We start from the raw sequence: 17,191 nt of genomic DNA, 5'->3' as shown, positions 1-17,191 counted from the left end.
AGGTACAGACAGACCTATCTGTGCCGCAGCTCTTCACACGCGTAATAATGTAGGTATAGTAGGTATACTTGCGTTGATACGTCCGAAACCGCGTAACCCGTAATTATTTTTTATATATCATCCGTCGTTTATTTTTTAAAACTTACCACATAGTCTGTTTCATAGCTATCCAATTTATTTCCTTAATGCAACCAATTAATTTGGTTACGTGTTACGAACTACAACGTCATCTGTTAGTTGCGGCGAACAACGACAACAAACGAAATTACTCGGTTTGCCATCTAGGATATCCCGACCGCACCGGAACCACGTAAACCAACATTTTTGTGTAATATATCATACAACATTTATGTTTGAAAATCTTATAAATGTATAGCCTGTTTTAAAGGTATTTTTTTTACTATAAAGCAATCAAAATAAATTAATTAGGAAAAACATGCTGTGTTGCTGACCATAACGCCATCTATTGGTTGGTGCTAACAACAGGTATCGATACGGCAGGCACCGCGTTAACCATATGCGAATGTTGTGAAATGAATTGCAATGCCATCTATGGTCTCTTTAGGGAAACGCAGGTTCAAACGATTTCTACGTATTTTATTCAATTTTCTAAAAATCTATGAAATTTTATGCGATAAAAAGTATCCCAATACTTGCTCCACTACTTATTCTATGCATATAACAAATGTCAGTGCATTCTATCCGGTAGTTTTTACGTGATAGCGTAACATACAGACGGAGGACAGACAGACAGACAGACAGACAGAAAAGAAAATTATAAATTGCAGATTCGGTATCAGTATCCGTTACTAAACATCCCCCATTGGTTTTTTTTTAAATATATTCAATGTACAGAATTGACCTCTCTACAGATTTATTATAAGTATAGATTATTTACATTTACCATTTTATGTTAAAGTTGCCGTCAACTAGTGCTTTAGCTTTAATTTGACTGTACATAACAGCTCTTAAGGGCCATGAATAAAGCAATATTCGTTAGCTATATAATAACGAGCCTGTATTTAATCATTCCACTGTTATCCAACTTTGCGTCATAACCTAATTCCTTTAAGCTGATTTGCCTAATCCGATTTGAAATACAGATTATATGAAAGACCTTTTAATCTGAGTTATTTCGGCCCGGATACTGAAAATCGTTAATTACTGTGTGCCTGAAACATTTTCAGTGAAAGCTTTTTATTATTTTATCAAGATTTTAACATTATGTATTGGTGCCAGCCCCAGACGGACTATAAATTTTACAAATTAAATACCTTTTTTGTCCAAACGAAATTGGTCTTTATAGTTTTACATAACTTGCTGTCGTTTAATGTAGTCCCTTGCAGCTTATGTATTACTAGCTGACCCGCGCAACTTCGCTTGCGTCACATAAGATAATCATAATTTTCCCTGTTTTTTAAACATTTTTCACTGGTACTCGGCTCCTATTGGTCGTAGCGTGATAATATATAGCCTATAACCTTCCTCGATAAATGGTCTATCTAACACTGAAAGAATTTTTCAAATCGGACCAGTAGTTCCTGAGATTAGCGCGTTCAAACAAACAAACAAACAAACAATCAAACAAACAAACAAACTCTTCAGCTTTATAATATTAGTATAGATGTATGTCTGTTAGAGTTAAAGTTTAAAACTACTGAACAGATTTTCTGGTAGTTTTCTTGAAAAGACAAAGTGATTCTCAATAAAGGCATTAAGTTATATGTCAATTGGGGGACATATAATGTCGATTGTTGCTACGATCGGGCTTCCGAGTTCGGTCACTGTCCAATCTGAACTTTTACTTACATACTAGAACTACATAGAACTTTTAGTTGTTTATAAACCTTTAAGTGGCAAATTATAAGAATGAAAGTTTAACTGTCCTAAAGATATAGACAATGTCGCTTTGATTCAAGCAGTAACTATATCCGTAGGCCGGTAGCAGTAAGCTCGCAATAACTTAGACTGTTGACACTTTAATGTAGGACATTAAGTATTTATTTGTGTTCCCATATCTTAAGTTTACTTTGCCGTCCGAGAATAACGCCAGACGTTTACAAATGAAACAATAAAGTCAACGTGTCGCCCGAAATAGATTGTAATCGCCTACGTAAATAATATTTTGAACATTTATAAATTTTATTTGTAGAAAGGGATTTTGTTTAATTACTTTATTTAAGGATTTTCGTTACAATCGGTATGTATTCTTCAATAATTTCTATAAAATTGAAACTACTTTTTCACCTTTATGCTTCATTCAACATCAAAATAGTTTACTCATTTAGGTCATATACAGACGCTTATGACTGTCAAAAATAGAGTAAGTGAATTTATCGGTAGTTCGGAAACTAGGACTAATGAGAAAAGCGTGCAAGAAACTCCTAGCCTCTCTTTTTATACTTACAGACACAAATTGGCAAATAAGTAAGAGTGCATTCAAAAACTTGTCATATTCATTCATTATTGTTGGCCAGTATCTTTGAAAACACACTAAGCTATGTGATCTATTTTTCATGAATCTGCTAATATAGCGGTCTTTGTGTCGTGTCTGTAGAAATTAATGTAGCAGATGCAAAAGTATTTAATTTTAAAATACACCTCTTTTTACCTTAGATTTGGTTCTACACGGTAAAATACTGTGTCGAAGTAGAGAATCAATAAAATTCAATACTAACACAAATATGACGTGTCCGTTATGAAGTTTTCAGAACTAAAGTTGCGGTTGAACTTTCTTGAGTCTTTCTACCGGGTTTAGCGTTAAACTTTTTAGTTTGACTGGGAATAGAAACTGATATGTTACCCATTCTTTACTCACATATAAGGCGTATAAGAATGAAATTTGATCGTTGCCTTACAATATGTACTTAAGTACATGTATTTTAATGAAACCTGAGAATAATTTTAAAAAATAGTCGTATTTTTACGATATTTTCGTATTACTCGCCATTGGTTGTTCTGTATGACAAGATGTATGGATGTGAATAAAGCAAAATCATTTTGTAGAAATCGTAGCAAGTGGCGTTCTTTGGTCTCTGTCTACCCTTGTAGGGAAAAGGCGAATGATTTTATGCGTCTATGTATTTTCCTATACCACCACTATGCTATATCAGTGATAGACACGCACTGCAGTAGTAAACCAACTCCGTCACATCATTTATGTCGTTCAAAAGATAAAACGTAACATAACAAACGGAATATTTCTATACTCAATGTCAAACTAAAGTCACATCCATTTCTATTCGTTATCAGCCCTTAAACCACTTCTTAGGACTTAGAATGTAGCGAGCTAATGCGATTAGACGTGACGTAATGTACGTTGTGAAACGTAGACGTGAGTGTTTGTAAACGACAATGTTGAGTACATCCTGGTTTAAAACATATTTAAGAGGCTCATAGCCAGTTGCGCTTGCCGGTCGGTAAACGATCTGTGTGTTAAGCAACCTTTGGCGCGGTTATTCCATAGGTGGGTGACCGCTTAGTGGTGTTTGAACTGTGCGTCTCCGTACACGTAAATGTCGGTCCTAGCTGGTCTACTAAGATAACAGCCGTTAAACCATGTCGAAAGACTTTTGAGCGGTTTGAACATCTTTGACACTAGGTTGACCACTAACCATACGACAAACTAATAAACACAGTTAAAACAAAGATTAAATATTTTTTTGCTAGATTTCAATGTTATTGTTTCCGTATGACGAGATGCATGCATGCGAATGAAGCAAGGAAAGTTAGCAATGATCGTACCATGTAAAGAAGTGCTCAGTTCGTAGAGTCTAAACCTATTTGATTACTTATTATAGTAGTAGTTAGTTTACCAAACTTTCTGCATATCTCACTCAGCTAAATCCACAATAAAGTTTTCCTTCGTAAATACTCTCAATATAATTCCCTAGCTAAATCCTTGCATCCAAAATAATCCAATAAAACAGATGCACCACTATCTAACCGGGACATGTTCCACTGGTGTTACAAAGATCGATAGTGGAAGACTTCTGCGGCCGTCGACCGAACTCGCTATCTCTGTGTGAAGTTTGTTAATTAACAAGTGTAGGATGCTGGCCGTACAATAGATACTTAATATATAGGAATATACGCTATACAGTACATTGTTGATTATAGCTTGTACATAAATATACTAGCTTCTAGGCGCGTGAAAAGATTTTCCAGAGTAAATAAGTTATGTGTTAAGGTAGATGATAGATTGTGAACTACTTTAGGTTTAGCTTAGTTTAAATTTGGTATATGGACTATACATAAAGATGTAGTACTTAGTGTACAACCATCTGTATCTGTGCCAAATTTAATCGAAATTCGCTCAGTAGTTTTGGCGTGATTGAGAAAACGTCTATCCAAACATCTTAAATTTTCGCATTTATAATTTAAGAACATATTTTATCATCATGATCATTTACAGTCCAATTCTACCCGTTACTGAGTAAGGGCCTCTCTTTGTCTACATCCCGCTCCCCTATACAGTGCCTATCTCTTCCCGGAATATAATATCAATAAATTTAAATTTAGCCTATTGCTGTTGCTGGGCTAAGTTCTCGTCTCTTAACTAGTCAGGTTTTCGACTCGTAACTTAGTACGCTAGCAAACTTCTTTCAAAAACAATAACTTTGGAGAACGTCTGCTTTCCTCCTTTTTTAGATTCTTCTATAGCAAGTATTCCTAATAGTATTACGAATCTTTTGAAAACTATTAAGCTAATTAAAAATGTACTATAAAGTCATTCTTTAATAACGTTCTTTGTTAAGAATTTGTAAGGAACGCCACTTTTTACGCCACGCCTTTGAGGTGCAGTTTGTCTTCCGTTAATTAAAAAATACCGTGTTATACTAGTCATTACCTATCGTACTACGCACAAAATTACGCCTTTTTCTCAATGGCTGAAGGCGCTTTAGGCAAAGACTCAGGAACGCCACTTGATACGATTCTGACAAATCTCTATTGTTTGTTTCAAATTCATCTATAATTTCGCAATATATGTATACTTACCTTATTTATATTTTATCACGTTCGTTAAAATTGTACTTAAATTAAGATGTCATTTATTACTCAATAACACAACCACTGAACATATCTTAATGAAATTTGTGGTGAATTAACGCAAAGAATACTTTTTATCCCCGGTAATTAGCATGCGGACGAATTAGTATAGTATAAAATACTTATCTTCTTCAATTTAACACATCATGAGCTAAGTCTCCGACCCCATTTCCCCACCACTTTCAAGGAAACTGCAGACACAACAAAAACACATCATATCCCTTTTTTTCAACATTACTACGAAACTGACAAGCATTTAGCAACAAGTTTTTCACTCGTATAAAGCTCCATTCGTCATCGTACCGCATTCTCTGTTCTAGAATCTCGTTCGGTATTCAGTTAACGAACGCACCCTACATAGTTATATGTACGGGCTACGTATGTTAATTTTAAATACCCCTTCAGGTCATATTTTGTATGAAACTGTATATTGTATTTTTAATTGAAAAACTGTGTTGTGAATATTGACGATATGTTTTGTTTGAATGGATTTTCTTTTTTGTTTTTATTCGAAAATAATAAGTTGGATTTGACATCATTCGTGTTGCTTTAATTTTGATTTTAACCAAATGATTTTCAAATATTCGCTTCAGCTTACACGCTTTAGTAGACTACTAAAATTATGATATCATGACCTAGACAAAAGAAAACCAGGTCTTTACAAAAATACATGAAGGGATATGTGACCAAAAACGTGGGAATTATATTGAATGGCGATTAAACTTCAAGTAAGAACAAGAAAAGATGTTAGTCCAGCTGTATTTTTTTTTACATTATACACTTAATTACTCATCAATTATTAATTCTGCAGCTGTTACAATATGCAATACTTTGCTTTGGTTTTATTGCTACACTTCTCTGCCGTAGTTTTTCGAAAATAAACGTACATCTTTTCCGTGATTAAGTATATTGTCTGCAAAATTAACATGCACAGGATGCATTCAATTACAGCACTCCACCACTTAAACTTTATTCTTTCCCCTTCAAGTCTGAAGAAACAATCAAATTACACTCCAGCATCCCTTTGTGCTGCCCTTTTAGTTTATTTTTCACATTGAACACAAAGGGCCTGTTATTATATTCAATTAAAACGACCGCGTTGGACCGTGGCGGGGTGAAATTATAGGGCAACGTTGTTAGACATTTTTTAGGGAGCGTTCTACTATAGACTGTAGGGTGCCTGTGAAATTTTATTTTGGAGAACATTCTCAGACATCATAAGTTTTATTCCGCTGTACAACTAATTAACTAAGAAAAATATTGTATAAGATACGTACCTTTTAATATTATGAATGTTAAGGTTTGCGATGGCAAATGGATAGTTGTGACTCTTTCACACAAAAGCTATTAGCAATTAGATTTGGAAGTTCACTTCCTTTTAAAGTCTAAAATTAAGACGGCAGATCCTGGACACTACAGATGAAATATTTGTCTAATTACTGATAGGTATTTCGTATCGTACTGCGTTTCTACTGGTTGTATGTGAGTATTCATTCAATTAAATAATAACTAGAATTCCTAATCAACGTCAAAATCGTTTGTAATTTTATTAATTTAACAACAAAACATATAAACTATTATTTTTAACTAGTCTAGATTTGTAGTTACACTAGTCTTAAATAATGAAAGGTTCAGGTGGGAGCACATGGGGTGCCGTCGGCCTCGTATAATAAAGTCTGAGCTAAATTGTTCTAGGAACTATTCCCGCTATGAAAACGCTTCGGAATATTCCAGTTGAATTAATTCGATTGATGAATGCCATACATTCCTTTCAATATTATTTAAGAGAAGAGGTATTTAGAGTTTTATCGAGTAGGTATTCAAAAAGAAAAATTTCTAAGTTTAATGAATTTGTTATATTACTAGCTAGACTCGGCTGCGATCGAAATGTATCCCTGTTTTAAGGCTAAGGGGATGATTCTTTTAAAAGTAGCCCCGGTTTGACGTCGACTCTTAAACTATCTGGCAGCAAAATTACTTCTTAACCAGTTTATTGATTTTTAAATCGTAACAGGCAGACTGACTTTAATAATATTTAGTATGAATGGCTCATAGTGAGTGGTTCATTTTTTTTAACATACATAAAGTATCAACAAAATACGTTTTACCTAACTAGGTATTATCAAACTTGATATAAAAATAAACAGTCTCACTTTAATTCAAAAACCCATATAAAACAAAATAACATTCAGTCCAGTTATCGGAGCTCTCATCTGCCACCCGAAACCACAAAGCAATTTCCATTTCTATTATGAGCTAAAATCGGTGTTCCGTATAAGGACCGATCCGTTTCATAGATATTGATTTAGTGCCCGCTTCCTGCATGATGTATTTGCATTTATTGTCCATACGTGACTGAGAATATTCTACTTGAATCTGTCTGAGCATGGCTACTGGTGTGGAATATTTTCGTGTAACGTTCGAACCAATCTTGACATGTTGGGAAGCAAATTTTAGACGGAAAATCGACCAATTTTCATATGAAATTTTGATTTGCAGTTGACTAGTACGAATTGAGGAATTTTGTGGATGTCATTGAGCTGCCAGTTTGCTCGATTTTCCTATAGTTTATAGCGCTTTTAATGCTTTAAATATTGGTTAATATGCTGCATTACTAATTACGATGGTAAATGATTGAGAAGAATGGAGAGCTTTGCCCCGCAGTAGGATGAAGCTAAGCTAGTAATACCACTATCTGTATTACGAATAAACAAGTTTTGGCTACATCGGTATAAAAACGAAGGAGTTTTATATGCCTCTGTTGATTATGATGTTAAAATCTAAAGTCTGTGATTACTTAGTAATTATAATTCACTCGTCCTTAGCTTATTATGTCCAATAATATGAATTAACCTTTATTTATAACTAAAACGGAAATACAAATTAAATAAATGTGTATTTTAACCACGGTACTACAAGTCAGGCGTTCTAGTCAAAGTATAAGCTCATAACAAACAAAGAGCCAGGCTATAGTTACTAAGTGTACCTTAATAGAATACTCCGGCTCCGGACTGCTGCTGCTAAGTTTCTAATAGCAAGAAATCTAATAACACTAACAAACTTACGAACTGTTGATCTTGAAGGACTAAGTTTTTGTTCAACAATACATTACTTTTTACTACATATCCTTGGAACTTAATAAACTAATTATACACGTATGGCCTTTCTTCGTACATATCTTAAGTAACCGCGAAAGCCATTGACTTTTACTTGACATTTGTGTAGTAAAGGCAAATCTGTTTCTTAAAACTATCAGTATATTCGTGAAGAAATACATTTTTCAGCTCAAGAATACCTAGTACTGAATCTAAGTAGTTCGGGATATAATTGTAAAGTTTATTCCTTTCAATTATAGTTGTGAAGTATGTTATAAATAAAAATATGCTCTCGAAATCCCTTAAATAAATTATTATGTTGTGTGTCATTTGGTAATATGACATACGTCTTCAACTCGGAAAATGACAGCTAATTTATTATTTTCGGGCGTTCGGAGCCCACCTTGGATGTTGTGTTGAGAAGGTCCCATTGCGCTGTATATTAAGACATTCTTTTAAGAATAAATCGGTGCAAAATATTAGGGGAAACCTATGATGAGGATTTTTTTTCTTGACAATTTCGTAATGATTGATATTTTTAGTTTTGTAACGTGTTCTTTTCTAAGGTTTTTTGAAATTGCAAAAATACCTATTACACTTCCACTAACTTTTTGTGCCTAATCATTTAGTTTAAAGCGCTGCATCCACCTACGCTCACTCACTACACTAATTTGCAACATGTTTTTGGGCTTTTACAAATATACTAACAACGGACACAAAGTGCAACCAGACCCGAGATTACTATTTTTGGATCGCACAAATATTATCCCGTATGGGAACCAAACCCACTCCCGACGCAATGGCGAGGCGATAATCTTAACCACTGCGCCACGAAGGCCGTCAAATGTCTATACACTCTATACTAATATCTCAATGAGTGTATTACTCTCTCACACGTGTCGATAGCAAGGCTACACAATCAAGTCTGAATTCAGACAAACATCTAAGAGAGAACGTACAAGTGCTAGATGGATTGATTTGACACCGATCTGATGTACCATTTGACACCAATTCTCTAACGTTCCCGTTCCATGATAAATAGACGTCGTGCCAAGGTTAAGTCGTAATTATTTTGCGACGCAATTCGAAAGTGTAATTGATTGATTTTGTATTCAATGTTGAATGTTTATTAGTATTTTGGATATAGTATGATTAATTTCGAGATCCTTATGGCCAAATACTCAAGCAATTCTCAATTTGCATTTACTTTGACGTATGTTGTAGAGACAGAAATAAAATAAAATGTTGTTTGAGTACTCGACCGTACTCAAAATTGTACAAATCTTGGTTTACAAGCCTATGTCGGGCCTAATTTCTTCCTCGAGAGATATTGGATCACACTACCAAATTTCATTTAAGACGGTTTAGCAATTGGTAAGGGCATTGAGATGTGTGCTTTCTGTTGTTTAATATTATTTAAAACTTACGAAAATCCTACCAAGGGGTGAACATTTTTTGTATAGCAAAGATATTTCAGAGTGCATAACACATTTACCAATTCCGTAACGCTAAAATTCTATTAGAACAGACTATATAATCACGCAATTCGTTTAAAACATATACTATGTCAATCACAGTCCATAGCAGACCGTATATCGAACAGACAGCCCAAACAATTATATCAACAGGAACTCCAATATAATATCCAATGTTTTCCCCATAAACCAATTTACTCATATGTATTTGTAAAAATACGTTCAACCTACCCATCTGTGTCTGACCACCCACGCAAAACTAACCAGACGACCAAAAATACACCTTAATTGTTACAAAATAGAGTATATTTTTAACTATAGTTCATTTCACCCTACGGGTATTGATAACTAAAGCGTATAGAGGGAAAGCCTATTGTATGTAGCGATTTTTTTTTAATTTTAGGCGTCCTTTGTTCAAAGAGTTGAGTGTTATTTATTGCTAGGGGCTGTTACTATTTACCTGTTAAGTGCTGTATGCTATGGTTAACACGTGTGTATGGGAAAATTTTGATTTTTGATATTTTGAAGAAAGATAGTTTTAGTAATAGTGGTTTAGGATTTTCGTTTGTTGTTTTTATAATAGAGATATTTTTGTCAATTCACTAATGGATATTGTTTTGACCAAACTCGAAACACAATTCTTGTCTGCAACAAGCATTATCGTATTTCAGTCTTATTTGCACTTAAACTTGATCATTTATGCAGTTAAAACTTTCCTCTTTAATTGAGCTTTCTATTTTTGAAAACCTTATAAAAATTCGACCAATAGCACAAATACATAAGAACACACCTTTTTCCAATAGTAGAGAACCAGAGAACGCCACTTGGTACGATCCTTACAACTTATTTTACTTCATTCACATCGATACACCTTGTGATGAAGGACAATTTAAATATCTTTTAACACACATACAGTCGTGTGGGACTTTGTTCTATAAAGAAAAAGAAAAGAAACATTTTTGCAATGTCCTTTAAATATCACGTGCTTGTATGTATAGTGTAATTAAATATTTAATCACCTTTAACGACACTGATTCACACCAACCTTTCCGTCGCCATTCACCGTATCAAAACTGTTTACGATCAACATTAACTAAGAATGTAAACTGACTCACTTTGTAAGATATTGTTATGTAAGACACATAAAAATATATTAAAAGTTATAGTTATTCATGAGACGACTATTACTTTAAACTAGTTACTGATTAGAAAAAACTAATATGTTTGGTTCTTGTATGAAAATCTGTTTTACATACATGCATACATATATAATTAAGTTAGATACATCTTTTCCCATAGAGGTACGATTTCTGCTTGTTATGATCTCTACAAACCATTTTATTAAAAGAAAAACCAGATTCATTTTCTCATCTTATGATTTTTTCGTTTCTGCACGTAAGTTAGGTCTACTTGGTGTTAAATCAAACTAAAATAAGGTTTGTAACGAAACAACGTTTCTTTAGTTATATTTAATTCAAAGTTGTTTACAAGATAATGTGACTACTTAATAGGGAAAGATGGGCATTAGTCACCTATTTACACAGGTGCGCCAAAAATCACCAACGCCGAAGTTCCTTTTCTGATAAATGTGCACATTTAACTGATTAAATTAAATTAGTATGTCTCTGAATATAAATAAGAATGTGAAACAGATGCTCTCTATGAAGAAACATATTCCAATTTCGTTCCGACCTAACCTAACGGTGAAATAAAGGCCACCAATGAATTGGAGCTCCGGATAGTGCGAATTGTCAAATTGCAATCTTATCCGGTTACGAAACTGATGCGGTCGTAACTACAGAACCAAATACAACGTTCATATGATTTTGCCAAATAGGAATCTTTCCCTGTTAAAATAAAAAAATATATTATTATAGTAGCTGGGCCTCCTCCCGGAATGTGGAGGAATTGGTCTTCAGAGAGAGAATTTTCAGGGAATAACAGATGAAAACATACGTCGCGTCGTGAGAGAACTTTGCATGCCTGAAAGTTCTTTAACCCGGGAGCACACGCGCCTTTAAAACTTACACGATCACTCGCGTATAGAGCATTTTGCTCACGTTTTACAAATAACCAAAAAGTACACAATTTATAGTATTTTTATATATTTTACTGCTTAATTATAATAAAAAGAAAGTGATAAATCAAATCAAATATTTATTTTTAATATTTAACATTCGTTATACTATAATATTTGAATTACAAAAACAGGAACTAAATTGGCATTTCTTAAATGCAGTTTTGGTATAAACTAAAAAAAAATAACTTTTGTCAAAAAAATTAAGGAGTTAACAACTAATCATTAATCTTCATCAAATGCACGAGCTTTACACATGTCACACAAAGTAAAAGCATGTTCAGTGCATAATTTTTTTTTACATGTAATACATGTCTTTTTTGTCTTGCTATTTTTACGCCTTGGACAGATCGCGCAGATCGCACACCGTCAGGTTTCACATCCTCTGAAAAGCCAGGTTCATTTGTGAATCTTTTGATAATTTGTTGAAGAGGATGAGAAAGATTACTGCTCAGTATAAGTGTTGTGGTCGCTGTGCTCACTCTCTCCATCACTTTCAATAAATTTGTTGTTTTGTCTATCCATCTGTAAAAAAACTATTATATTTGTATGTAAACTGCTTAATAAACTCATATTGCACCAGTATTCAACAATAAAATAAAAATAAAGACTTTAAATAAGGTATAATACTGTAAGGAAAAAAAAATAGCAATAATAAATAATACTTACGCTGTTAGTCGCGCGATGAGCAAAATGCCGCGCGACGAGACTCGCCGAAACTAACCACCTCCACTAAGCGATTGATGCACACTAACATAAAAAAACCGTTATGTACGGGACAGGGGAAGTATAAAACTCAGCTATTGGGCAAATGACAACCGTAGACAAATAAATCAATAAATTGCGGAAATTTTAAATTCACCGTGAGGGAAATGCTCATAGCGCGTGTGCTCGCGGGTTAAAACAGTTTTTGAAGCAATTCAAAGCACAAACCATCCGAGTAGTGAACCCAAGTTCTAACCCCTTTATCATTCCCAAAGGGAAATTAGTAGCCAAGAGTGATTGCAAACACGAATACCCTAAAATTCATGATAAATGTATGAAATTAAATAAGTAGTAAATAAGATCTAAAGGTAACACAAAACAACCTGCGAAAGACAATGCAGTACGATAAAGATTCATTTTAGTTTTGAAAACTTTTATCAATTGAGTTGGTTTCATATGACAAAATAATCGAAACTAGTTCAAATTCCCACGTTTAATGTTACCCAAATGATTCAAAGTTACCCAAGTTGACTGAACAGAATAACGGTAAATAAAATTCTAACACAATTCAGCACTCAACCCAAATGAATTTATCGTGATTTCAATGGCAAAAAAAAGAAACGTAAAAAACTATGCAGCCACTAACAAAACAGTTCCCACTGTGGAATATAACAAATTGCAACTGATACACCCATTACTCACAGTAGCGAGCTAAACCGCTTTTATATATGTTATTCATCTCGTGTGTGTGTGAGTGTGGTGTGTATGTGTGCGTGATGTCGGGTGCACGAGACACGATGTTGTTGAGGATATTTCTAAAGATATGTCTTGAGATTTTTGTGTTTTGATTACTTTTGTTAAAGGTTTATATAATATAGGCTATTTTGAGGTGTGTGTTGGGTTAGGTAAGGTATTTATTTTTGGAAATAAATTAATGTAGTCTGAAAAATACTACAATATTTTTTTTTAAGTTATGAAGCTGTCTTTATAAATAGGGTACCTATGTATAAAAATACTGTTAGATTAATAATGTTCCCTGAAAATTACTCTTCATTTCGTTTCCCTCTTATTATTCAATGACGTCAATTTAAAATTTCGTATGCCATGAAATGAGAATCTGGGCCTCTGAAAGTGTGTACTGAATAAATCTCAATGTGTAAATATTTCATCAAAATGCATGATGAATACATGTTGGCCATTACTGACGGGTTGCGGTGTTTTTTATACATTTATGTATGTAATTGGCACGTTCAAGGTATGGCTTTACATTATTTACTTACATACATAATATGCGCTTTGTTCCTATGGGGATCTATATAGTTTACTGAATGATTTGTACTGTGACTTTTATATCTTTTATTTATGTTCATACATCTTGTTCGAGACTTTATTTTTTATTCTTGCCATTTCTTTATGCGAGTTCCTGCTCTTGCGAAACATTTTTCAATAAAGACAATTTCGAGATACCAACTTACTTTCAAAAAAAGTATATGAAAACTAGCCTCTACATATTATGTAATCAAATTTGTATTTAAATATTGTTGAAATGAAGCTGAACATTGGATGGCTACATACAAAATGTTGCCATGCATATTATCTCGTTGTATCAAATCAAAATTCCCTTTCACAGTCACACACAAAACCCACTCCACACACACAAACATTCACACAAATGAGTAATACTGAATGCTAGCTTTCATCAGATTTAACAATGCATAATGCCTTCTAGCTATATTCATCTGTCTGGGTACCGGATTATCTGGCTTTGGCATCCAGCTAATTGGAAACACATTAATTGACTGACTCACCCTTTCTGCCGGCCCTATTTCCCCCTACGTTGCCTTTATTTATTAAGGAGCATTCCTCATTTTGCCAACAAGTTTTTTAACACTTATGGCATCGGTAAACAACTAACTAAAAGAACCGATATTTCAGACGATTTCGTCAAAATCTTTCATTAAAATATCCACTTATAAATAAATAAACTTTTAAATGCAACATTAATTTATCCGGCACTCACTAAGCACGTGTGCATTTGTACGCGCATGCGCCGTGCTATTCGATTACGTTAGCCCGTCAGCTGTTAGACGTAGTCGGCCTTCGCTCGCGGTTCGTTCGCAGACCACATGGGTCGCACTGGACGGGCAGCGATCTTTCTATGTAAACGATTTATTTACTTTAAATTACTACCAAACTTTATATTATGTTTTTTACCTACAGATTTTTTTATGCATGTATGATATAGTGCATTTTTTTCTGCATTACAGAAACCTATGACAAACATGTATGAAATGTTTCATATTTGTATAAGTATATTACAAATATGAAACTTTTGTAAGTATAAAATAGGTTTGTAGTTTGTAGCCGACATTTTTCATTGGCTCTACTCTCCAAACAGTGGGTAAATTTCTGGCTTTCTATAACTTGGCAGTTGTAGGCATCTATATTTTACTTTAAGGAATTTTATTTAGATTTGAGCAAGATTTCAATAGCAAATATCCGTTGTGTGGTATACAAGAGCGCAAGAACAAAGTAAACAGACTAACAACTTATTTAATTTTTTATTAAGTTCAAAAAAACTTTTATGAAAATGCGTTGAAATAAATTTTCAGAACATATAATTGCGAGCGAGAAAATATCTGGTATACATGAATTTCTAAACTGAATAATGAAACGTATTCATAGGACAAAGAATAACTAGATTTCGAAAAATATACTACTTTTTCAATCGGTTTGTCTTTTCCACGTAACTTAATTTAATTTAGCGCAAATGTAACATTCTAACAATATATTATTGTACTCATTTGTACATATTATCACGCCTGTTAAACCCGAAGATGAAGGCAGAAGTGTTTGATCGAAAAGCAGGATTCGCAATTCCAATAGAAGTCCCATGTAATACTGTTGATAAATATTTCAATATACATTATAAAAGACCATTATCATTTCCGAGTAATCTTAATTAAATTCATACAAAGGTAACATTCTAATAATATATTTGTTGTATCCGTTCTTAATATAACTCCAGAATATAATGAATATTCCGTATAATTATCCTCCAACACGTTCTACTAGGAAGGAGGAAAATCATAACACATTTGCTTCTTAGAACTTTGATTTTATTATACGTATAGGTACACGATTTAATCTCATATTATATTATTTGAAAATGGCCAATATTGTACACGAAATGTAGCTATTCTTCTTATAGGGAAAGGTTTCCAATTACTTTAACAGCCACTTTAAATGTTCTTTCGAAGTTGACAGATATATTGCTATCTTAGGTTTTTACCTTAAAATTATCTATCAAAAACCAATTTCGGTAGGAATTGCTATCCGTGAATGGGTTAAAGAAAGTGAAATAACGATGAAGTAGTGAGTAAACAGTGGATAGTAGAGTAGTAAATAATTAGGATTAGCTTTAAGTTGTCAAAAATTGCACATCCGCTATGGATAAATTGATGATTCAACACTAATTGTAACAACCTATGTACACAGTTATGCAATAAATGTATCTTTATTGAAAACGTCCGTTACTGGTTCCGGGGATTTTCTCCGGAGTGTATTACGTATTCCAGACCAAAATGACGATTCTTTAAGAAAAGATTTTCATTATACTCCTTTAGGCTATATGAGGTGTTTCGGTTCCTAGATATTTGATCTGATTATCGATGATATTCGCCTACGACTTAAAATTCATTCGGTCGTGTCCGGGTCAATATTTTTAGGTAGTAAGTAACTTTATATTATGCATATTGTTATAGTGTTTATTTTGTATTGTTACAGCGCTATGGGAGGAGCAAGAGGCGCCGGAGTACGACATCGACACGGAGGACGAACGGTGGCTGAAACAGCAGAGGCATCCCGAGCTCACAGGTAATTTTATTGCCTTTATCAAAACTGTACTACTCGCCATAATATCTATAAGATTTTATACATAGTGACTGCATGCGAACTCCAAGAAAATAGGTACTTTCTGTACCTTCGGTTAGTAGTAAAATAAATCCATTAAATATACGTTTCGTTTGTTATGGTTTGCAACGATGTTTAGCGGCTCTATTTGTTGAATTTTATTATTTTACATGTCCGTTAAACTCCAAAGTGCATTAAGTACTTTTATGGGAGATAAGACAAGTTTTTTCAACCAAATTCGTGACTTGATAACAATTGAAACTAGAAAAATCGTATAACACTTGCTCAACCCGAGAATCAAACACAGAAGTTCGTCATTAGCAGTCCTCTGTGATTTCTTTTCAGACGAACATTTTGTTAACTAAATATTTTGATTTTTCGCAGAGCTAAAGTTCGAACAGATGATGGACAAGCTGGAGAAGAGCTCGGGCCAGACGGTGGTGACGCTGAACGAGGCGAAACTGCTGCTGGAGCGCAACGACGACCTCGTCATCGCCGTGTACGACTACTGGCTCAACAAGCGGCTCAACACGGTGAGTCTCACTTATGTATGTGACTTATGTATACTTTATACCAACTCCTCTCACCTGCCTCCTTATATCATCTCCCAATTGGTAGTTTTAAGGCTTTCTTCATTGGTGATTTGCCATACTTATTCACTATCAGGGTGGTGTGTATTGCACAGGTAATTTGGTACTCGATCAATAAGGTAATGTTTTCCTGGTCGTCATTTTATTGAGACTATTTAACTACAGAATTATAATTCACAATGCATCTGCACATGTACTGCTCGATTTTCATTCGATTACTTTTATTGCCTAAACTCGCCAAGACGGTCTGCCGACTGGGCAGGCCGTCGCGACTGGCGTGAGGTTTGA

At 34.0% G+C, this 17,191-nt stretch overlaps 1 protein-coding gene across 4 annotated transcripts in view; it reads left to right on the top strand.

Moving 5' to 3' along the window:
- Window positions 1-17,191, top strand: part of E(Pc) (Enhancer of Polycomb) — a 139,566-nt gene that overhangs the window by 106,473 nt on the left and 15,902 nt on the right. For 2 of the 4 annotated variants that reach the window (XM_076132001.1, XM_076131999.1), the window contains exons 3-4: window positions 16,188-16,277; window positions 16,698-16,846. In XM_076132001.1, coding sequence (XP_075988116.1) covers window positions 16,188-16,277; window positions 16,698-16,846 — 239 coding nt within the window. Of the gene's footprint in view, window positions 1-16,187; window positions 16,278-16,697; window positions 16,862-17,191 lie in introns of all 4 variants that reach the window. The other 2 variants (XM_076132000.1, XM_076131998.1) reach the window with 1 other exon arrangement.

This window comes from Anticarsia gemmatalis, chromosome 27 (assembly GCF_050436995.1).
Source record: "Anticarsia gemmatalis isolate Benzon Research Colony breed Stoneville strain chromosome 27, ilAntGemm2 primary, whole genome shotgun sequence".
Lineage (NCBI taxonomy): Eukaryota > Metazoa > Arthropoda > Insecta > Lepidoptera > Erebidae > Anticarsia > Anticarsia gemmatalis.
Note: the sequence above shows the minus strand (reverse complement) of the source record. Positions and strands in the feature narration are given on the sequence as shown.